Source organism: Rhinolophus sinicus, linkage group LG14, assembly GCF_036562045.2.
Source record: "Rhinolophus sinicus isolate RSC01 linkage group LG14, ASM3656204v1, whole genome shotgun sequence".
NCBI lineage: Eukaryota > Metazoa > Chordata > Mammalia > Chiroptera > Rhinolophidae > Rhinolophus > Rhinolophus sinicus.
Genome location: NC_133763.1, coordinates 44,765,552 through 44,788,941, shown reverse-complemented (window position 1 = coordinate 44,788,941; position 23,390 = coordinate 44,765,552). Strand labels below are relative to the sequence as shown.

Sequence of the window (23,390 nt, the reverse complement as noted above, 5' to 3'; positions counted from 1 at the left end):
ATTGAAAAAATTTTATGGCTTTGGGAGGCTACATCATACCTGTATTTTTGAAGGCTAGAAATAAAAATATAGACATAAAACCTGTGGAATTTTTCCAAAGTAGTACTTGATGAACTACCACTTTATATGTCTATATGAATAAAAAAAAATGTCTAGATTGACTAGTAAGAAAGAGTTACAGTGATTTAAGTTCACATTTGAAGAATCTAATGAAAGAACACAATAAGTCAAAGTAAAGAATGGAAAGAAATGCCAAAACTAGAACTAAAACAGTCATTATGTATTTTTCATTTAACAAAGATTAGTTGGCTTCCTACCTACCATATGTCAGGCAGTCGGCTAGGCGCTGTGTCTGCATAATGAGCAAAAACACTCAACATGTTTCTCTTCATGGAGCTTACAGTCAAGTGGGAGACAAAATAATAAAAATAATCCTACTAATGAATAAAAATGACTTTGTGATGGAAATGTTCTAAACCTTGAATGTGATGGTGCTTGTATCACTCTATGAATTTACTAGAAATCTACATAGTTAATGAAAAGTACACCTAAAAATGGGTGAATTTTATTGTATGTAAATTATACCTCAATAGAGCAACTTTCTTAAATCACACCAATAGAAAAAAAATAGGAGAAATCATACTGTAATACACAAGAAATTCATACATATTCCCAAAGAAAACTGTCTTCTAAAATTTCTTAATTGAGAGAATAGATTAAATCTAACATTTTCATTAATGAAGCCCCCTCCACACACAAAAAATGAGTAAAACAAGAATGGCCCCTATGCTACTATTTAGCATAATGAGCAAAACATTCTAATTCATATTATCTTTTATTTTGAAAATATTTTTCTTTTGTTTTTCTTTGATTTCCCCCCTAATATTAGAATAACAAAACTCAGTATTTGAAAATGAAATGATTTTTACCTAGAAAATTTAAAAGGGCTGATTGTAAGCACAGAGGTAACTTCAGGTGTGTTTGTATTTTATTTCTTAAGCTGGATGGTAGGTACATGACTGGTGAGACTCTGTAGACATCTTCATTAAAGATGACAGTTTAAACGTGCATTAATCTCCATTTGATCTCGAAGACTACAGTAAATGAGAGCTATTAACACCATTTTGAAAGTTGGAAAGTGCAGAAAGTTAAGCGTCTACATTAGGGCATGGCTGTAAGAAACAAGTGAACTCTCTGTGTAAAACCCCTGTATTCCTGAAAGACTCAAGAATTAGATGCGTTAGGTATATCTGCAGGTACAAGGTAGAACTGAAAATGTGAAAATAGGATTGTTTGAGTATATGTATAAGGAGCTATAGGCCTGTCCCCAGGTCCTCTTTCTTACTATGCATGGCCATATTGTTACCCTCATATTCCTCTGACAGAAGATTGGATTGAAGCTTGCTCTCTAAGAGGCTGAACCAGAGGAGTTTTGGATTCTGGAACACCAGTCACAAATGAGAGTGGGGTGAAATATGGTATTAATGATGGAGATTAAGCAACGTCTGATGGCCAGGTTTATAATCTTCACACAGAAGACTGGAATAAATATCTCTGCAGAAATTGTCTAAAGGGAAAAGACCTCAGGATACTGGAAGTGAAATGGCTGGGTACCTGAGGCTCACTGTTCAAAGTCTCCATCCATTGCGCACTGAACTTGCATTCAGCATGTTAGTACCTTTCTCTTAAGTGTAAATGGATAATTGAAGATCATCAAATATTTGAGACCTAAAGAAAAAAAAGGAAGAGAAAATACAAGTGATGCAGGAATCATGAGAAAACTATTTTTAAAGCTATAATTAATATATTTAAAGAACTGGATACTACTTTTTGGTATCAAGGTAGTGTTGGCCTCATAAAATGTGTTAGGAAGTGTTCCTCTCTTCAGTTTTCTGGAAGGGTTTGAGACGGATTGGTGTTAAATCTCGGTTGAGTGTTCAGTAGAATTCACCAGTGAAGCCATGTGGTCCTAGACTTGCGTGTTTTGGGGAGGTTTCTGATGACTGTTTCCATTTCCATTTCCTTACTGTTGATCGGTCTAGTGAGGTTTTCCAGTTCTTCATGGTTCAGTCTAGGAAGGTTATATATTTCTAAGAATTTGTTCATTTCTTCTAGGTTATCAAATTTGGTGGTGTATAGCCTTTCATAGTATTCTTCTATAATCCTTTGTATTCCTGTGGTGTCCATTGTAACTTCTCTTATCATTTCTGATTTTATTTTGGGTCTTTTTTATCCTGAATGAGGCTAGCCAACGATTTGTCAATTTTAGTTATCCTTTGAAAGAACCAGCTCTTCGTTGCATTAATTTTTTCTATTTTCTTTTAATTCTCTATTCCATTGAATCCTGTTCTAATGTTGAGTGTTTCCTTCCTTATACTGACTTTGGGCTTCATTTGTTCTTTTTCTAGTTTTTAAAGTGAAATGTTAGCTTTCTTATTTGAGATTTTTCTTGTTTCTTGAGGTGGGCCTGTAATGCTAAAACTTAGTACCGCTTTTGCTGTATCCCCTAAATTTTGATATGTTGTATTGTCATTCTCATTTGTCTATATAGCTTTTGGTCTTTTATTTCTTGCACGGTAGTTGTTGAAGAACATGTTGTTAGTCTCCGCATGTTTGTTGTTTTTCCAGCTTTCTTCTTGTAGTTAATTTCTGCTTTGATACTGTTTTGCTCCAAAAATATGTCCGGTATGATTTCAATCTTCTAAAATGTATTGAGACTGGTTTTGTGTCCTAGTACGTATTGTTTATCCTTGAGAGAACGTTCCATGTGCACTTGAGAAGAGTCTATCCATTGCTGTCAATGGAGTATTTAGGTTTCCTACTATAATTGTATTTTTGTCAGTTTCTCCCTTTATTTTTGTTAATAATTGCTTTGTATATTTTGGTGCTCCCAGGTTGAGTGCTTATATATTGATGTGTTATGTCTCTGATATAGTGTCCCCTTTATCATTATAAAATGTCTGTCTTTGTCCCTTGTTACCATTTTTATCTTGAAATCTCTTGTCTGATATAAGTACAGCTATATGTGCATTTCTCTGCATGCCATTTGCTTGGAGTATCATCTTCCACCTCTTCACTTTGAGTCTATTTTTGTCTTTGTAACTGAGGTAGGTTTCCTGAAGGCAACATATAGTTGGGTCTTATTTTTTAATCTATTTGTTACTCCATGCCATTTAATTGGTGAATTCAGTTCATTTACATTTAGGATGATTATTGATATATGAGGACTTTCTATAGCCATTTTATCTTTTGTTTTCTGGTTGCCTTGTGTCCTGTGTTTCTCTCTGCTATTTTAGTTTGGTGGTAATCTATGATTTTTCCCCCTTGTTTCTTCTTTTTTTATGTTATGTGTCTCAGTTCTAGATTTTTCTTTTGTGGTTACCATTATGTTTATGTAAAAAATAGTTCCATAGTATAATAGTCCTTTCTCTTCTGATTGCATCTTCATTCACCTGTGCAAGTTCAGTCCCTTTTCCCCTCCCCTTTTACGTTTTAGTTGTCACAAATTATCCCTCTTTGTGCAGTACGCCTTTCCAAATTGCAGTAATTAATTGTCTTTTTAAAAAATGCTTTTACCCCCTTTAACCTTTGTTATATGTAAGTGTTTAATGCCCTGTTCTGAAATAGAGTTGCAATTTCCTGCTTATGTCTGTGTTTTGTCATCTTACAGTTTTGTATCCTTTTGCCTTTTTGTTTCAGGTGGAAGAGCTCCTTTAAACATTTCTTGTAATGCAGGTCTTGTGGTAAATTCCCTCAGCTACTGTTTCTCTGGAAAAGCCTTTATTTCTCCATATCTAAAGGATAACTTTGCCAGATATATTACTCTTGGCTGGTGATTTCTCTCTTTCAATATTTTGAATATTTGATTCTACTCTCCCCTAGCTTGTAACAGGGTTTCTGCTGAAAAATCTGATGATAATCTAATGGGGTTTCCTTTATAGGTTAGTCTTTTTTTCCCCTGGCTGCGTTGAGAAGTCTTTCTTTGTCATTAACTTTTGACAGTTTTAATATAATGTGTCTTGGAGAAGGTCTTTTTGCATTGAGATAATTGGGTGTTCTGTTAGCTTCTTGGACTCGAGGGTCCAGCTTTTTCCATAGGTTTGGGAAATTTCCATTGATTATTTGTTTGAATAGGCTCTCTGTTCCCTTCTCCTTCTTTTCTCTTTCTGGTATAGCCAATATTCTTATGTTGCTTTTCTAACGGAGTCAGGTAGTTCTTGTAGAGTTCTTTCATTTTTTAAAACTCTCAATTCTCTCCTTCCACCTGAGTCATTTCTAGATTTTTACCTCCAAGATCACCAATTCTTTCTTCCATCTGGTCCACTCCATTTCCTAAGCTCTATAATTCATTCTTTGCCTCATTTATTGAGTTGTTCAGCTCCAGAATTTCTGTGTGGTTTTCTTTTTATAGTTTCGATCTCTTTGGTAAAAGACTCCTTTTGTTTGTTGGTATTATTCTTGAGCTCACTGAACTGCCTTTCTGAGTTTTCTTGCATCTTGTTAAATTTTTTCAGAACTGCCGTCTTGAATTCTCTGTCATTTAAATCAGTCTTCCATGTCTTTGAGTTTGTTTTCTGGAAACTTTTCATCTTTCTGAGCTACCTTATTACCTTGGTTATTTGTGGTACTAGATGGATTGTTTTCTCTACCTGGGCATTTGAGGTTTTGAAATCTTTTTAAGGTACTGTTTTGCTTTTAACAATTCACCAGGTTGATAAGTATAGGTTTTTATTTTGTCTTCCAGTAGATGGGGCTATAGCACAAGTTTTTGTTTTCTCTCACTTGCACTACTGGTACTTCCAGGATCTCGGTGGGGCATTGTCACCTTGGCCATGGAAAATGCCCCCATATTCTCTGAGGAGATGGGCATCCACTCTCTGACTGGGTTGCCTAGGTCTCCGGGCACCACACCGGTGGTGGGATGTGGCCATTGATGGGGCTCCGGACCTGTGAGTTCCTGGCGCTGCCTCCCTGCAACCAGAGGCTGCCAGCCACCCTGTACTATCTGAAGTGTCCCAGCTGCCTCTACAGGATTCAGCTGTGATGGGTGTGGGAGGGGTGGGTGCAAGGAGGTGGGTTCCCACATCAGCGGCTTTTTCTCTACTGGGTTTAGCTGCTATGTGCACTGACCACTCAGGCTGGAGTGTTGCTTCTGCCCCTCTGGCCTCTCTGTGCTACTGAGGGAGGGCTGTAACCTGACACCTCTGCTGCTACTGTGTCAGCTGGAGCCAGGTTGGCAACGGGAGGGTGAGTGGGAGTCAGGTTTCGTGCATCTGCGGCTTTGTAATTTCCCTGGTAATGACAGCTGCCAGCTCGTGGCTGCCACCCCTTTGCACCATGTCTCTGCTCTCGTCACCGGTCTGAGCAGCAATGTGTACCAGCCTCTCGGGCTGGCATGCTGCCTCTACCCCTCCAGCCCTCTGTGGGCTGCCGAGTAAGGGCTGCAACCCAACCCTCCACTGTTCCCGTGTCATCAGGGTCGCTGCCAACGCGGGACTGTACCTGTGGCTCCTGTCTCTATCCTTCCCCAATCCCACATCTGCTGCTCACGCCACACACCCACCGTGAGATGTCTCAGTGCACAGATCTCTCAGATATGTTTGTGTGTTGTGCAGGAAATTCTTGGTGAATTATAGTTGTCCAACTTGTTGTAACTTGAAGGGGAGAAACCAAGAGTTTTCTCACTTCGCCATGATGCTTATGTCACCCCCTGAATACTATTTTTTTTTAAAGGGTTATAGGTGAAAAAAGTAAGAGACCCAGAAAATAAAAACAACCTGAATAAATTCATTTGAAAAATGGGAAGATAAAGTTGAGGCATTTTCCAAAAACATAGTACAAAAGAGCAAGGGGGGGGGGACATAGAAAAGTGAGTACATTTCATGCAGGAAGGCTGGCATCCAATAAGTGTTCCAGAAAAAGGAAACACATGTGGGGGAGAAATTACTAAGTAATACAAAAAGTTTTCCCAGAACTGGCATACACACATTTCCAGGTTAAAAGGATCTTTTCAGTGCTCAGTACCTATAGTAAGAAACATTATCATGAAATTTCAGAACTAAAATTTAGAAAAACTCAGTTCAGTCTCCTCATGTGTTTTTCCTGTGAGCCTCTTTTTCCTGCTCACACACAACACTTCACTTCTGATCACCAAATGTGTGGAAGGTTTTTCCCCACACCAAGCAGTTCTCTGCAGTGCCAGGTGGGTAGCCTACAAATTTAACTCGATTCTGACACTGTCTACCTGGAGATAGTGTCAGATCCCACAGGTTAAGGGCTGCATCTCAAAAGACTGCTCCCACCCTACTTCATGTGCCAATTGCAAGTCGTAGGTCCTGAGGTTCCACCACTTCTGTCCGACCCGACTACAAATCGGAAGTTCTCATGACCCCCCCACCCCAGGTTTGATTAATTTGCTAGAGTGGCTCACAGAACTCAGGGAAACACTTACATTTACCAGTTAATTAAAGGATATGATAAAGAATATAGATGAACAACCAGAGGCAGAGAGCGAGGTCTGGGAGGGTCCCCACTGTGGGAGCTTCTGCTCCCCTGGAGTGGGGTACATCACCCTCCCAGTGTGGATGTGCTCATGAACCTGGAAGCCCTCCAAGCCCCGTACTGTTGGGATTTTTATGGTGGCTTCCTCATACTGGCGTGATCGATCATTAACTCCATTTTCAGTCCCTCTCCCTTGAGAGAATGGGTGGCAGGGATGAATATTCCAAGCATCTAATCACAGCTTGTTCTTTCTGGTGACGAGTCCTCACCCAGGAGCCATCCAGGAACCCACCCAGAGTCACCTCATTAGAACAAAACAGAAGACACTGATAACACCCAGGAAATTATAAAGGGTTTCAGGAGCCCTGTGTTAGGAACCAGGGGGAGACACACACACACACACACACACACACACACACACACACACGGACATTTGGAATTAGAGCTTGAGTTAAGCGAGGAATAGAGGGAAGGATCAAAACAGATCATATACAAAATATTGGGAGTCAATGACATCGGGCCTCTCAGTAGCAACTTCTAGCTCATCTGGAAGCCAGAAGACCATGGAACCTTCGAAGTTCTGGGAGAAAATGACTTCCAACATAAAATTCTATGCCTAGCCTAGCTATTAACCAAGTGTACAGGCTCCATGTGAAGGTATAGTCAGACCTTCAAAGTCTCAAAAACATGTATCACCCATGTCCCCTCGCTCAGAAAGCAGGGGAGGACAAATACTGGATTACAATGAGTAAACTTTCGGAGCAATCCATAATTTCAAGAAGGAGGAGAGCCAACACAGAGAGGTAAAGGGAATTCTAGGACAATGAAGAGATGTCCCAGGATGACAGTTTCTATCAGGACTGCAAAACAACCCGACCAGAATGGAGCAGGAAACTGTGGTATAGATAGCTTCAGGGGGGAAAAAGAAACTAGCCCTTGTTGTGTCTGAGCACATTGTGAGCAGATTTGTAACATTTCTAGGGAGTTTTAAGATGAATTATAAATAGGTATGGAGAAAATTAAGTGAATGAAAAAATGAGGCAATTAGAATTCTAGGACAGACACAATTTCTAAGAAAGGAAATGTAATCATGTTTACTACTTGGCTTAGCCGGGAACAATATTTATGTAATTAATAACACTCAAAACATCAAACATGGATTTGAGTAAAATTGTGATAAAACTGTACGGAGGAAAACTGTAGTTCAGAGGGTGTATGTGTGTTTGGTGGGGTAATAGTAATAATAATAATCATTAATAATTAGCATGTAGTGTGTGTGTTGCATTCTAAGCCTCTCTCTCTCTCTCTCTCTCTCTCTCTCTCTCTGTCTCTGTCTCTGTCTCTGTCTCTGTCTCTCAGTTGATCCTTACATCAGCCCTATGAGGTACCTTTATTATCATTCCAATTTTATAGGGGAAGGAACTGAGGCACAGAAAAGCTAAGTAAGAAAGCCACCTCCTCTTCGCCAGTAAGAAGTGAATGCATAGCATCTAAAATTGAAGAAAGCACTCTACATACTTTATTGAGAAATAACAAGGAAGAAATAACTAGGAAGGAGGCATTAAGGTTAAGGAAGGCTGAGGCTGGAAAGAGTTGGTTTTTTGTTACTAGCTTTGTAATATAAGTGTTTTAATAAAAAACAAAAGTTTCTCTTCTACAAAAAAAGAAAATATATTAAATGAAGTTACTTGAGGAATAACATATATGTATGTAATCCAAATGAGATCGATGGATCGATTGATGGAGGCGTGTAATATATAGGTATGTGGATATACCCGTATCTTTTATTTATGCCAGTAGCAAAACCAACAAATCTCATCAACATAAGGCATGAGCTTTGGAGTCAGGTAGATTTAAATATGTATTACTTTTCTTGATCACCCCCCTACCTGTAAGAAGATTGTGTCTCCACCTATTGTCACGTGACCTGCCGAGCCTTCCTGTGGTCTGGGAATCCTGCCCCACAGACCTCCCTCCGGCTTGGTGAGTGGAAGGTGACCAGACCGTGAGCTGCCCTCTCTTGACCCAGCCTTGCCCCTTCTCTTGCCTTTCCTAGTCAGTGAGTAGCTGGAGTGCTCAAGTTGGGGTTTGGAATTTTTCTGGGGCTCCGTCTTCACCCTGATCCGTCATTTTTAATTACTCAAACTTCTGTGTTTTATCTTCTAGTATCTTTTGAGTGTGAATCCTTTTCCAGTTCATGCTTCTGATTACTGAGTCTGAAGGATTGGCCTGCAGGCCAGATCCGCTGGAGCGCCGCAGGCTCCGAGTTTTACATGTTTATTGCCTGGGTCCAAGTCAGCTTTAGTGCAATAGGGGCTGAGTTCAGTAGTTGCCACCAAGATCCAACAGGCCACAAGGCCTGAAATAACCATCTGGCCCTTTACAGATAAAACGTGTCCACTCCTGGTCTAGATTCCTGGAGTAGCCTTTTTAACTTTCTGTTTGTCTGCGGGCTTATTGTTATCTTATTTGTGTTTTAACACGAATCTGATTCTTTTTCTCATATTGAACACTGTCCTGTGACTTCCTAGTATCCTTCCAATAAATTCACATTCTTGGCCTGATTATAATCTTCACAATATGGCTTCTGCTTACCTCTCCATTTTCTGTCTCTCGTACTTTCATGCCTTTTCACTTCCTCTGTGCTTTCAGCCTTCTTGAACCTTCTTCAGTTTTTGTCGTGCTGTCTCTCCTTTCTGGGTCTTCTCATAGCTTTTCCTTATTTCCCCCTTTTGCTCCACCCCATGTCCGTATTTGCAAATTCTTACCCTTCAGGTCTCAGGTTAGATATTTTCCTCTGGAAATCTTTCTTTGACTTTTGAATCTGAGTTACGTGCCCTTTACACGTGTTCCTGTGGTTCAGTCCTTGCCTTTAATTGTTGTTTTATTGTTCATCATGTGCCCTAAGTCAGCGGTGACTTCTTTGTGCCTGACTAGATGGTAGTTTGATTCTTTCAATGGCAGTCAACTGGAAATTTCAGCACACTAAGTGATAGACGTGTCATAGGGTTTCACTTGTCTTTTATTCCCTGTTAAATACAAAGTCCACTGGCACAGCGTATTACCTCCAGTGCTTTTGTCCCTCTGCCTAAGAGGAGGAACTACACTGGTCAAGTCTTGCATGGTTATGTTGGCAGTGCTAATTTAAAAATGCCAAAGTGAGAGGCAATGAGCATTTACTTGAGATTAAAAAAAACCAAAAGCTATTTGGAAAGCACTGAATCAGGCAGAAGCCCAAATAGTGTTCCCATCAGGAGACAAAGGCAATGGGTAATTAGGAGAAAGGGAAGGGCAACAATTAGATCAATAGAAGGAAGGCATTTCTATTGGTGCAGATTAGCTAACATAGTGACACTAATTCTAAACAATGTTTTTAATTTTGAGTCCAGTAGTCACAATATCTACTTTCTTGTTAGGGCAGGATACTTGAAACAGAATTGTGAGCTCCTTTGTCCAATCTCAAAACTTCCATCGTAGAAATCTTCAGCTTCCCTAGCCCCTGACTGAGGACAACACTGTATGATTCTTTTTCTTTCCCCAACATCTTAAGGAGTTGTGAATTTATTTTCCAGATGTCATTAATCCAGAAGATTTTGAGACAGGAAATAAAGTACAATTGATGTAACAAAGATTTGTTTGCAAATAATTTCCAAAATGTTTGTTCAGCAATGAGTTAATTTTTAACATATTGCTTTTGATAGAAGTTGTTTGTCTCTGAGGGCAAAGAAAAGGATGAAATTAGAAACAATTTTTTATGGCATTGTTTTGATGAAATAGTTCAAGGTCTGAAAGAAGGAAACATAGATGGGACCAAATGAGTTTGCCCTTCCTAGGTAGTGACTGGATCTTTGGATCATTTGCATGTGGACCCGGCCACACTCTATTTATTATTATTTTTTAATTCTTAAAATGCATTATTATATTAGTTAGTTTCAGGTGTACAGTATAGTAATTTGACATTTTTATGTCTTACAATGTGATTTCCCCATTAATTCTAGTAGTCATCTGTCACTGTGCAAACTTATCACAGTGTTATTGACTATATTCCCTCTTCACTTTTTGCATCCAGCCCCCCACCTCCCTCCCCTCTGGCCGTCATCCCTTTGGTCTCTGTTCTGTGAGTCTGTTTTGTTTATTCATTTGTTTTTGTTTGTTTTCTAGATTCCACATGTAAGTGAAACCATATAGTATTTGTCTTTCTCTGACTTATTTCACTTAACATAACCTCTAGATCCATCCATACTGTCATAAATAGCAAGATTTCATTTTTTTTTATTGCTGTGTAATATTGCTCTGTGTGTGTGTAATCCGTTCGTCTATCTATGGACACCTCGGTTGATTTCATATCTTGGCTGTTGTAAATAGCACTGTAATGAGGTTAGCGGTGCATATATCTTTTTGAATTAGTGTTTTTGTTTTCTTTGGATAAATCAGAAGTGGAGTTGCTGGGTCTATGGTGGATTTATTTTTAGTTTTTTGAGGAATATCCACACTGTTTTCCATAGTGACTGCACCAATTTGCAGGCTCAACAACAGTTCACAAAGGTTCCCTTTTCTCCACATCCTCACCAGCATTTGTTGTTTGTTAAATTATTGATGATAGCCATTCTTACAAGTGTGAGGTGATAACTCATTGTGGTTTTGATTTGCATTTTCCTGATGAGTAGCGATATTGAGCATCTTTTCATGTCTGTTGGACTTCTGTATGTCTTCTTTGGAGAAATGTTTTTTCATGTCCTCTGCTCATTTTTTGATCAGATAGTTTATTTATTTTTGAGTTGTACGAGTTACTTAAATATTTTGGATATCAGCCCCTTATCAGATGTATCGTTTGCAAATATATTCTCCCATTCAGTAGGTTGTCTTTTTGTTTTGTTGATGGTTTTCTTTACTGTGCAGAAGCTTTATAGTTTGATGAAGTTCCGTTTATTTATTTTTGCTTTTGTTTCCCTTGCTTAAGGGCACATATCCAAAAAGATATTAGACTGATGTCAAATAGTTTACTACCTATGTTTTATTCTAGGAGTTTTATGGTTTCAGACCTTACATTTAAGTCTTTAGTACATTTTTAGTTTATTTTTGTATATAGTGTTAAGAGAGTGGTTCGGTTTTACTTATTTATTTTTTTGCATGTACCTGTCCACTTTTCCCACCACCGCTTGTTGAAAAGACTGTCATTTACCCATTATATATTCTTGCCTTTGTCACTAGATTAGTTGACCATGTAAGTGAAGATTTATTTTGGGACAGTGTATTATGTTCCATTGATCTATATGTCTGTTTTTATGTCAGTGCCATACTGTTTTGATTACTGTAGTCTTATAGTATATTTGGACATCAGGTATTGTGATACCTCCAACTTTGTTCTTCTTTTTCAAGATTGCTTTGACTATTTGTATTTTGCCATTAGTATTTTGATAGGGATTGCTTTGAATCTGTAGATTGTTTTGGGTAGTATGGACAGTTTAATGATGTTAATTCTTCCTATCCATAAGCATAGTATAATGTATCCTTCCACTTATTTATATCTTCTTCAGTTTCTTTCTTCAGTGTCTTAGTAGTTTTCTGAGTACACGTCTTTTACCTCCTTGTTGAAGTTTATTCCTAGGTATCTTATTCTTTTCGAGGCAGTTGTAAATAGGATTGTTTTCTTAATTTCTCTTTCTAATCATTATTGATGTATAAAATGCAACCCAGTTCTGAATATTAATTTTGTATCCTGCTACTTCACTGAATTCACTTATTAGTTCAAATAGTGTTTTTTTGTGGAATCTTCAGGGTTCTCTCTCTATAGTATGTCATTTGCAAATAATGACAGTTTTACTTTTCCCTTTTCAATTTGGATGCCTTTTATTTCTTTTTCTTGTCTGATTGCTTTGGCTAGGACTTCCAATACTAATTTGAATAAAAGTGGTGAAAGTAGACATCTTTGTCTTGTTCTTGATCTTAGAGGAAAAGCTTTCAGCTTTCCACTGTTGAGTATGATGTTTGCTATGGGGTAGTCTTATATGGACTTTATTATCTTGGGATATGTTCCCTCTATCCTCACTTTGCTGAAAATTTTTATCATGAATAGGTTTTGGATTTTTTTCTGTATCTTTTGATAAGATCATATTATTTTTATCTTTCATTTTGTTTATGTGGTGTATCATATTGATTTGTGGATATTGAACCAGCTTTGTATCCCAGCAATCCAGTTTGATGATGATGTATGATCTTTTTAGTGTAATTTTTTTTTAGTGTCTTTGTATGGTTCAAATTTTCTGTTTGTTTTTAATTCAGCCTGGGAAGATTTTATATTTCTAGACATCCATTTCTTCCAGTTTGTCCAATTTGTTGGCATATAATTGTTCGTAGTATTTCTTTATAATTCTTTATATTTCTCTGGTGTTGCTTATCACTGCTCCCCTTTATTTCTGATTTATTTGGGCCCTCTCTTTTTCTTACCGAGTCTGACAAAGGTTTATCAATTTGGTCTATCTTTTCAAAGAACCAGCTCTTGATTTCATTAATTTTTTTTCTTTTTTTTTTTTAAGACTCCATTTCATTTATTTCTGCTGTGATCTTTATTATTTCTTTCCTTGTACTTTGGGCTTTATTTGTTCTTCTTTTTCTAGTTCCCTCTGTGTTTGGTTGTGTTTTCATTTTCATTTGTCTCAAGGTATCTTTTGATTTCTTCCTTGATCTTGTTAACCTATTCATTGTTTAATAGTATGTTATTTAGCATGCATGCGTTTGTGTGTTTTTCTGTTTTCTTTTTGTAATTGATTTCTAGTTTCATATCATTGTGATCAAAGAAGATGCTTGATTTGATTTCAGTCTTCTTAAATTTATTGAGACTTGTTTTGTGGCCTAACATGTGGTCTATCCTGGAGAATGCTCCAGGTGAACTTGAAAAAAATACATATTCTGCTGCTTTTGTATGAAATGTCCTGTAAATAATCAATTTAGTCCATCTGGTCTAATGTGCCATTTGAAACCACTGTTTCCTTGTTGTTTTTCTACTGGATGGTCTATCCATTGATGTCAATGGGGTGTTCTACTATTACTGTGTAACTGTTGATCTTTCCGTTTATGTCTGTCACAATTTGCTTTATATATATATATATATATATATATATATATATATATATATATATATATGCTCCTATGTTGGGTTTATGGATGTTTACAAGAGTTATATCATCTTGTTGGATTGATTCCTTTATTGTTATGAAATGCCTTTCTTGTCTCTTATTATAGCCTTTGTTTTAAAGTCTATTTTGTCAGATATAAGTATTGCTACTTCAGATTTATTTTGTTTCTATTTGCATGAAATATCTTCTGCCATCCTTTTACTTTCAGTCTGTGTATATGTTTTGATATAAAGTGGGTCTTTTGTAGGCAGCACATGTATGTGTTTGTTTTTCTATCCATTCAGTCACCCTATGTCTTGTTTGAAGCATTTAGTCCATTTACATTTGAAGTAATTATTGATAGGTATGTAATTACTACTATTTTATTGTTTTCTGATTGTTTTTCTAATTCCTGTCTGTTTCTTTTTTTATTCTTTTGCTCTCTTCTCTTGTATGTTGATGACTTTCTATAGTGTTATGTTTTAGTTCCTTTGTATATCTCTTATGGATTTTTGGTTTGTGGTTACCATGTGCTTCATATATATCAAGCTATGTTTACTGCAGCCTATTTGAAGTTTATGGTCCCCTAAGTTTGAACACATTGTAATATCACTACAGTTTTTAACTCACTCACCCCTTCCATGTTTATGTTTTTGTCATTTTTGCTTCGTGTGTATGTGTTTGTGTATATCCCTTAATTTATTGTTGTAATTACATATGGTCTTCCTACTTTTGCATTTTAACCTTTGTACTGTTTTTATAGATGATTAATTCACTGTTTTTAAGTGTTTGCCTTTGTCAGTGAGATTTTTTTTTCTTTCCTATATTTTCTTATTTATATTTTTGATCTTTTTGTCTTAAAGTTGTCCCTTTAACATTTCTCGTAATACTGGTTTAGTGTTGATGAACTCCTTTATCTTTCTCTTGTCTGAGGAACTCTTTATCTCTCCTTTGATTCTAAATGATAGCCTTTCGGGGTAGAGAAATCTTGGTTGTAGGTCTTGGCCTTTCATCACTTTGAATATTTCATGCCAATCCCTTCTGGCCTGCAAAGTTTCTGTTGAGAAATCAGCTGACAGTCTTATGGGAGTTCCCTGGTATGTAGCTAACTGCTTTTCTCTTGCTGCTGTTAAGATTTTTCTCTTTGTGTTTAACCTTTGGCATTTGAATTGTGACGTGTCTTGATGTGGGCCTCTTTGGGTTCATCTTGTTTGGAACTCTCTGTGCTTCCTGGTCTTGTATGTCTATTTCCTTCACCAGAGTAGGGAAGTTTTTGGTCCTTATTTCTTCAGATGGATTTTCAATCCCCTGCTCGCTCTCTTCTCCTTCTGGTACCCCTATGATGTGAATGTTGGTATGCTTGATGTTGTCCCAGAGGTCCCTTAAGTATCATCATTTATTTTTCTTTTTTCTTTTTGCTGTTCCAATTTGTTTTCCCCACCTTGTCTTCCAGATTGCTAGTTCAGTCCTCTGCTTCATCTAATGTGTTGTATATATGCATTGTATATATAATTCTCTCTAATGTAGTCTTTGTTTAAAAAAAAATATTTTCATTTATTTAATTTTTTAAATTTATTTTTTTTATTTTTCAACTACAGTTGATATGCAATATTATCTTAGTTTTAGGAGTAACACAGTGTTTAGATTTTTATATAACTTATGAAGTGATTCCCCCAATAAGTCTAGTACCCCTCTGACACCATACATAGTTATTACAATATTATTGACTGTATTCCCTATGCTTTACATCCCCATGCTATTTTATAACTACCAATTTTTAATTCCTAATCCCTTCTCCTTTTCCACCTAGCCCCTCAACACCCCCATCAGTTTGTTCTCTATGAGTTTGTTTCTGTTTTGTTTGTTTGTTTATTTTGTTCTTTAGATTCCACATATAAGTAAAATCATATGGTATTTGTCTTTTTCTGTCTGACTTATTTCACTTAGCATAATACCCTCTACATCCATCCATGTTGTCTCAAATGGTAAGGTTTCTTTTTTTATGGCCAAGTAATATTCCATTGTGTGTGTGTGTGTGTGTGTGTGTACACACACACACACACACACATCAAATCTTTTTTATCCATTTGTCTATCAGTGAACCCTTAGGTTGCTTCCATATCTTGGGTATTGTAAATAATGCTGCAGTGAACATTGTGATGTTCAGTCTATGTGTGTCTCTCAATCTGAAGTGTGTCCCTTGTAGGCAGCATATGTAGGGATCTTGTTTTCTTGTTTATTTATCCCCCTCCCATGTCTTTTAATTGGAGCATTTAATCTCTTTACATTTAAAGTAATTATTGCTATGTATTTAGTTATTGCCATTTTATTATTCATATTTTTCATCTTTTTACTTCTAAAAGAAGTCCCTTTAACATTTCTTGTAATACTGGTTTGGTGGTAGTGAACTTCTTTAACCTTTTCTTGTGTGAGAAGCTCTTTATCTCTCTTTAGATTCTAAATGATAGCCTTGCTTGATAGTGCAATCTTAGTTGTACGTCCTAGCTTTTCATAACTTCTCATGTTTCATACCAACCCCTTCTGGCCTGCAAAGTTTTTGCTGAAAAATCATCTGACAGTCTTATGGGAGCTCCCTGGTATGTAACTAACTGCTTTTCCCTTGCTGCTTTTAAGATTTTTCTCTTTGTTTAACCTTTGGCATTTTAATTGTGATGTCTTGATGTGGGCCTCTTGGGTTCATCTTGTTTGTGACTCTCTGTTTTCCCAGAGGTCCCTTATACTAATTTTTAAAACTTCTTTTTGGTTTTTGCTGTTTCAATTGGGTGTTTTTCACTACCTTGTCTTCTTATTAGCTGATTTGATCCTCTACTTCATCTAACCTGCTATTGGTTCCATCAGATTTATTCTTCACTGCAGTTACTGTGTTTTTCATTTCTGACTGGTTCTTTTTTATGGTTTCTATGTCCTTTTTTATGTTCATCTCATTATTGAAGTTCTCACTGAGTTCTCTATTCTTTTAAGTTCACTAAGCATCCTTATAACCAGTGTTTTGAACTCTGCACCTGGTAGATTGCTTGCCTCCATTTCGTTTAGTTCTTTTTCTGGAATTTTGTCCTGTTCTTTCATTTGGGTCATGTTTTCTTTGTCTCCTCATTTTGGGTGTCTTCTTGTTTCGCTTTTTTTTTTTTTTTTTCCTTCTTCTTCAATGTATTAGGTAGATCTGCTGCATCTCCTCATCTTGTCACAGAAGTAGGTGTATGTAGTAGGTGTCCTGTGTGGCCCAGTCTCCCTGTTTACCTGAGCTGAGTGTTTCAGTGGTGTCCCTTGTGTGTGTATTTGAGCTTTGATTGCTGTTGGCATGTCAGTATATGGGATTGACAGTCAGGCTGACTGGCTGTGAGGGCTGGCTGTGACTACAGCAGATGAGCTGTTGTGCAGGGGCTGACCGCTAACCCCACAGAACGGGAGTCACTTTTGTAGGTTTCTAGTGCCAGATGAGTCTACCTTTCAGGTGAGTTGTTTTTGGAGCTGGTTGTGTGGTGCTCTGGTGTAGTATGAAGCTGGCCACCAGTTGTGTTGATTCTGGAGCCTCAGTTAACCAACTGTTGTTCCTTGGCGGGGGTGGGGGGAGTAGGGGGTGGGGAAGGACCTCCTCAGCTGAGATATCCCTCCTGTTTCTTAACCACCACATGGTGAGTGTAGCACCTGCCCATTTCACGTCTCCACCCCTCGACCAGTCTCGATCAACATGGCTTCTTTATAGAAGTTCTGTTTATCTCTGGTTCTCAAGGGTGGTGTGCTATAATTTAGTTGTAATTTTGATGTGGTCATGGGAGGAAGTGAGCACAGGGTTTACGTATTCCGCCATCTTGACCAGACATACTATTTTATTCTTTTTGATGCACTTGTAAATGGGGTTGTTTTCTTCATTTCTCCTCCTGTTTCTTCATTATTAGTATGCAGGAATGTGATGGATTTTTGTGTATTTTTTACCCTGCTACTTTACTGAATTCTTCTAATAATTTTTTGGTGGATTTTTTAGGGTTTTCTAAATATAGTATGTCATCTGCAAATAGTGATGGAGGATAATTTTAAAGAGTTTTGAATGATCTCAGAAAAAATGCTTCCAGACATTGATAATTGATTCCATCATTGTAAAAGACCCCAGAAAAACTGCCTCCGGATATTGACATTTGGAGATTCCTTCAAGCTTTCTGCTTGATTACCCTGCAGTGAAGTCCCAAATCTATAAGCTACACTCACATACACAGAGCTTCCAGTAAATTTAAAAATTTTTTTATTGAAGTAAAACATATTCAGTAAACATGAATATACTTATGTACATGTGCACTTATATAACAGAATTATAAGTATACAGCTTGAAGAATTTCACAAACTGAACATAACAATGTAACAAACACTCAGTTCAAGAAACAGAATATTAGTGGTCCCACAGAAGCTCTCCCTATACTTTCCTCTTCTAGTCATTGCCACCAATGAAGGTAACCAGTATCCTGACTACTAGCACATGCCTTCTTTGAACTGTATGTAAATGGAATTGTACAATACATTCTTTTGAGTCTTAATTTTTTCAGTATTATGTTTGTGAGATTCATTAATGTTGTTGCATAATTGTTTATTCGGTATAACACCACAATTATTTATCAATTCTACTGTTGATGGGCAATTTCCAATAGTTGCTGATGGGTAATTTCCAATTTGGAGGACTTATAAATAATACTTCTATGAACATTTTGTACACATTATTTAGTGACGTGTGTATGTATTTCTCTTTGGTATGTACTTAGAAGTAGATAGAATATTGGGTCCTTTAGGTTTTTAGCTCCTCATCCTAATATGTAAACAGACAGCCAATGATTACTAGATATTTGAAGAAATCCTCCAATATGAAAGAGAATAGAAAGAAATGAACCCAAAGAATCAAAATGAAAAAAAAAAAAAAGAAGCATTTGAGGAAATTTACAGAAAGCAGAACAAAAATACAAAAAAGATAGAACATAGAGAAAAGTTAAAAAGTTTTGACAAGGGAAGAAATATAAAAATATAGAAAACTGCCCTAAAACTGAAAGACTTGAATTTTTGTGTAGAAAGGAATATCAGCACAGTAAATGATAAAAGACTCATATCAAGGCACATCATTACGAAATTTCTGAATACCATGAATAAAGTGAGTATTGAGGAAAGAAATAATTTGTGTGCAAAGGATCAGGATTCAGAATGGCACTGGGGTTTGCAACAGCAACATTGGAATCCAGAAAATGACGGAACAATGTCTTAATTCTTGAGGGAAAATTATTAACAACTTTGAATTCTGCTCCTATGTAGTATAACTTTTAAAAAGGTCTGCGGGTAGAATGAATTCATTTTCAGATATGCAAGGATTCAAAAAATTATCGTTTGTGACCCCTTTCTTAGGAAGCTACTGAAGATTGTGCTCCAAGAAGACATGGGGAATAGGAAGTAGGGATTCAGCACACCACAGAGAGAGGTGAAGGGAATTGTCAGGGTGACAGTGAAGGAATGTCCTGGGGTTACAGCTAAGTAGCATGCCAGAGAGCAACTAGCCCAGTTGGACCAGGAAGAGAGAGGGTTCTGGGAAGGGTGTTACCAGGATTTTTTTTGAAAATAGTTTTTTAGAGAAAAAGGACTTTGATTTGTTTTCTGGCATCTTAATGTTTGGAAAATGATAAATATTTTGACCTCATAGAGTCAATGGAAGAATATAAAATACAGCTTACAGGGAATGATATTTCAAGGTGATCACACTCTAATTACTGATTTGTCAAAAAATCAATATCACGATATCGTGAAGATACATTTTTGGGGTGGAAGTTAGGATGTGGGGATTAGTAGTGAAAGAGCTGAATTCTCATATACTATATTGAGAGTCAGTAGGTGATTTCTAAAATCAATAAATTTAACAGTAGCAGTATAATCATATTATTTAGAGGTATGGAAGTACATACCAAGAGAGACAGCTGAAAAATAAAATTGTTTTTCATGAATAAGATTGGAAGGAGAGATGGGTCAGGGGATTACTATTTTTCACTTAATTGATCTTTTGGCACTTTGTGATTATTTTTAAAAGTGATAAAAGTGTATCTATGCATTACTTCATAAAACTAAAACAAATATTAATGACAAGTTACTTTTAGGAGCATTAGGAACAAATATTCCTGGTAAAAGGGAGTCAGATATAGAGAAAAAGAAATACAAGTTTACCGTTTGTATTTAAACGGGCTTTTTTTCTTTGTTTATTTCTGTTTTTGTTTTGTTTCTTCCTAGGGCTTCAAAAACAAACCAAAAAAGATGGGTCACATAAAGCCAGACTTGATTGATGTTGACTTAATTAGAGGTGAGTTCCAAATTTGTTCTGTTTCTTATGTATATTATTATTTTATAGTGGTACCAAAGATTGTGCTTAGGTTTCTCCCCTATATGATAGTGTACTTTAATTTCCAAAAGTAAAGATTTTTCCTCCTCATTCAGGCTTTAGCATTTCCCCCCCCCCTTTGCTTTAAGTACTGTGTGGCTACATAAATTATTGTATTTTGCTGTGTATAATGTGCACCCATGTTTTTGGCCCAAACTTTCAGGGAAAAAAATCATTTATTTTAATTTTTTAATTCAAATTTTTTATTTAATTTAGGTACTTGTTTTTGTATTATAAAGGAATTTCAGCATTTATTTTTTAGCATATTATGGTACAAGAAGTTTTATGTAATAAATGTTTATAAAATACAAGAACAGATTAAAAGATACAAGAAATTTTATGTACCGGTGACAAATTTACAATATTTACATATCATAGAAGGCTGGGAACTCTTCATCGTTGCAAGTTCGTCTAAGTTCAACAAAACTGATTATCTTATTCCAGGCTGGTATTTTGATTATGGATATCGTTATTGATTGCTAGAGTTACACTTTTAACTCATAAGCATACTCGTAAATAAAAGAATTAAAAACATTTATATAGATACGGAATTAGTACTACTCATGTAGAATGCGCATCCTTATTTTTCCCTCACAAATTTGGGGGGAAAAGTACACACTATACACGGCAAAATATGGTACATGGTTTCCATAAGGATGAAGGAGGGATGAACTTGGAGACTTACTGTTCTGTAATTAAGAAAAATCTATTGTAAAACATTCAAGTGAGCCAGACTTATTTTGAGCTCCTGTCCTAGCGAGTGAGGCAAGAAGTTACTACATTTAATGAACATCAAAGACGATTCTTTTCAACTGAACAGGCTGTGTGCTGATTTTTGCTCTCACCTGTTTTTAATAGTCTTACAAGTAGGCACTAGTATAGTGTATGTAAATGTTTGATGTTTTGTTTTATTGTATATTTAAAGGTTCAACATTTGCCAAAGCCAAACCTGAAATTCCATGGACATCTCTGACCCGGAAGGGGCTTGTTCGAGTTGTATTTTTCCCATTGTTCAGCCATTGGTGGATTCAGGTTACCTCTTTAAGAATCTTTGTTTGGCTGCTCCTGCTTTACCTCATGCAAGGTAATTGGTGGAGATGGAAAAAGTTATGACGGTTTTTTTGCTGCTTTTGCTATCAGATAATGCAGACCTTACAGTTCTTACATTTATTCTTTCTTTTGATGGTTTAAAGTTCAAAGAAATGAAGGGACACACGTCATTTGGAGATCATCTTAAAATTTTTCTGACAGGGAGCAAACACAATTGTTGAACCTCTCCTCTCTTGAATTTCTTCCTACCTGCCTCACTCGCCAGGCCTTCTCAGAAGATCTTTCCTTCTGTCTGACGTTTGAATATTGGATTACCTCAAGGTTGGATCCCAGATTTTGTTCTCTTCTTTACGTATTTTCATCAAGCCCCATTGCTTTAAATATCATTGATATACTGGAGATTCTTAAATTTATATCTTCAGGCCGAAAGAACTCTCTGCTGAACTTCTGACTTGTACACCTAATTGCCTGCTTGACATTTCGGTATCTCGAACTTAATCATATCCATCTCTTAGTTTTTTTCTACAAACTTTTTTTGTACAAGCTTGTACCTTTTTGGTATAGCCCGCATTTCATTAAATGATATCATCAGCCACCCAGTTTTCAAGTGAAAAATTAAGTGTCCCGATTCTGCACTGCCATCAACTCTCACATCCAGGCTGTCACCAAATCTGTGAGCTTGGCCTCTCATACGTGTCTTGACTCTGTTTATCTCCGTCTCTGTGGCCGCCATCACAGTCCACAGTACCAGCATCTCTTTGCTTAGACCACGCAAATAACGTCGATGCTGACTCTTCTTTCCACCAACTGTTCTTTTCACGGGAATTAGAGAAATCTTTGAAAACAGAAACCATATCATGTCATTTTCCTGCTTAGAACCTTTTAGTAACTTCTCATTGGCCTTAGAATAAAACCCCACTGCTCTTTACCACTCCTTTCCTGCTAACCTCTTAGATGTCATCTCTTACCACTCTCCTCCTCGCTCACTCTAGGCATAATGGCCTTTTTCTGTTCCTCACATAGAGCTTTTCTTGCTGCTTGAAACAATCTTAAGGCTTCTCACATGGCCATCTTTTTTCTCATTTTTAAGGTCTCAGCTCAGATGTAACTTTCAGAGTCCATCCCTATCTATACTTTCTAAATTATCCTTCCATTCCCCAATCACCATCACAGGAATCTATTTTAATTTCTGCATTACGCATCACTACCTGATGGTGTTTTTTTTCTCTTCTCACCATGTGTAGGGACCCAGTATATTCTCTTTACCGCAGTATCACCAGTGCCCCCCGGGAATACTTACTGAAAGTGGCCCATGTACACTACGGTTGTACCTGTGCAAAAAGACATGAATGAGAACAGATTAGTGAAGGTTGGTTTAGGTTGAGAGGAGTTAGGGTGATTTTTGCTTTCTTTATGTTCATTTTTCTTGAATTGTTTAAATTATAGAATGAAAAATGTATCTATGAATTTACAAATCTTTAATTTTTTAAAGTCGTGGCAATGCCATCCAATAGAATTTCTGGGTTGATGAAATGTTCTATGTCTGCACTGTCCAATATGGTAATTGTTGGCCACTGAGCACTCAAAATGTGGTTAGTGTGAATAAGGGACTGAATTCTAAATTTTACTGAATCGTAATTAAGTCTTCATAACTATCATTTTAATGGCTGTATAATATTTCATTTTATGAACACGCCATCATTTAAAACTCATTTTAATGTCTGTATAAGTCTATCATAATGGATTTACCATAAATGCCTTTTTATAGCTGCTTAATGTTCCATTATGTAAAATTTTATAAAACTGTCACTTACATAACTGTTTCCATATGGTGAGCATTTAGGTTGTTTCTGGTGTTTTTTTTCCTCTTAATGCCATCATGAATAAAATTTTTCATATTTTATATTTTTTTAGCATTTATTTTCTGAAGCAGAAGTAACAGACGAAAGAGTGTCAACATTTTAAGGCTTTTAGTACATATAGTGAGATTGTTGGCGACATAATTCCTTTGAAAAGCAGTGGATGAGAGTGCCTGTTTTACCACAATCTTACCAGCATTATTATAATTTAAAAATTGTTACCTAATTTGACATACAGAAACTAGAATTTTGCTCATTTACTGTGCATTTCTTTGGTCACTGATAAGGAGAAAGTTAAATATTTTCCTGAGTTTGTTACTGAAGAATTTATTTCATTGTTGTTGAAATAAATTATATATAGTAGATTTTCATGTATACTGTGGCCTATTGCTGGGCTTTATTTTCTGCATCATCAATTTGTATGATTATTCTCATAAGATTATTGTACTG

At 36.6% G+C, this 23,390-nt stretch overlaps 1 protein-coding gene across 2 annotated transcripts in view; it reads left to right on the top strand.

Annotated features, from left to right (window-relative positions):
• Positions 1-23,390, top strand: part of PHTF1 (putative homeodomain transcription factor 1) — a 44,178-nt gene that overhangs the window by 4,108 nt on the left and 16,680 nt on the right. For both annotated transcript variants that reach the window (XM_019730381.2, XM_019730380.2), the window contains exons 4-5: positions 19,884-19,953; positions 20,957-21,115. In XM_019730381.2, coding sequence (XP_019585940.2) covers positions 19,884-19,953; positions 20,957-21,115 — 229 coding nt within the window. The remainder of the gene's footprint in view (positions 1-19,883; positions 19,954-20,956; positions 21,116-23,390) is intronic.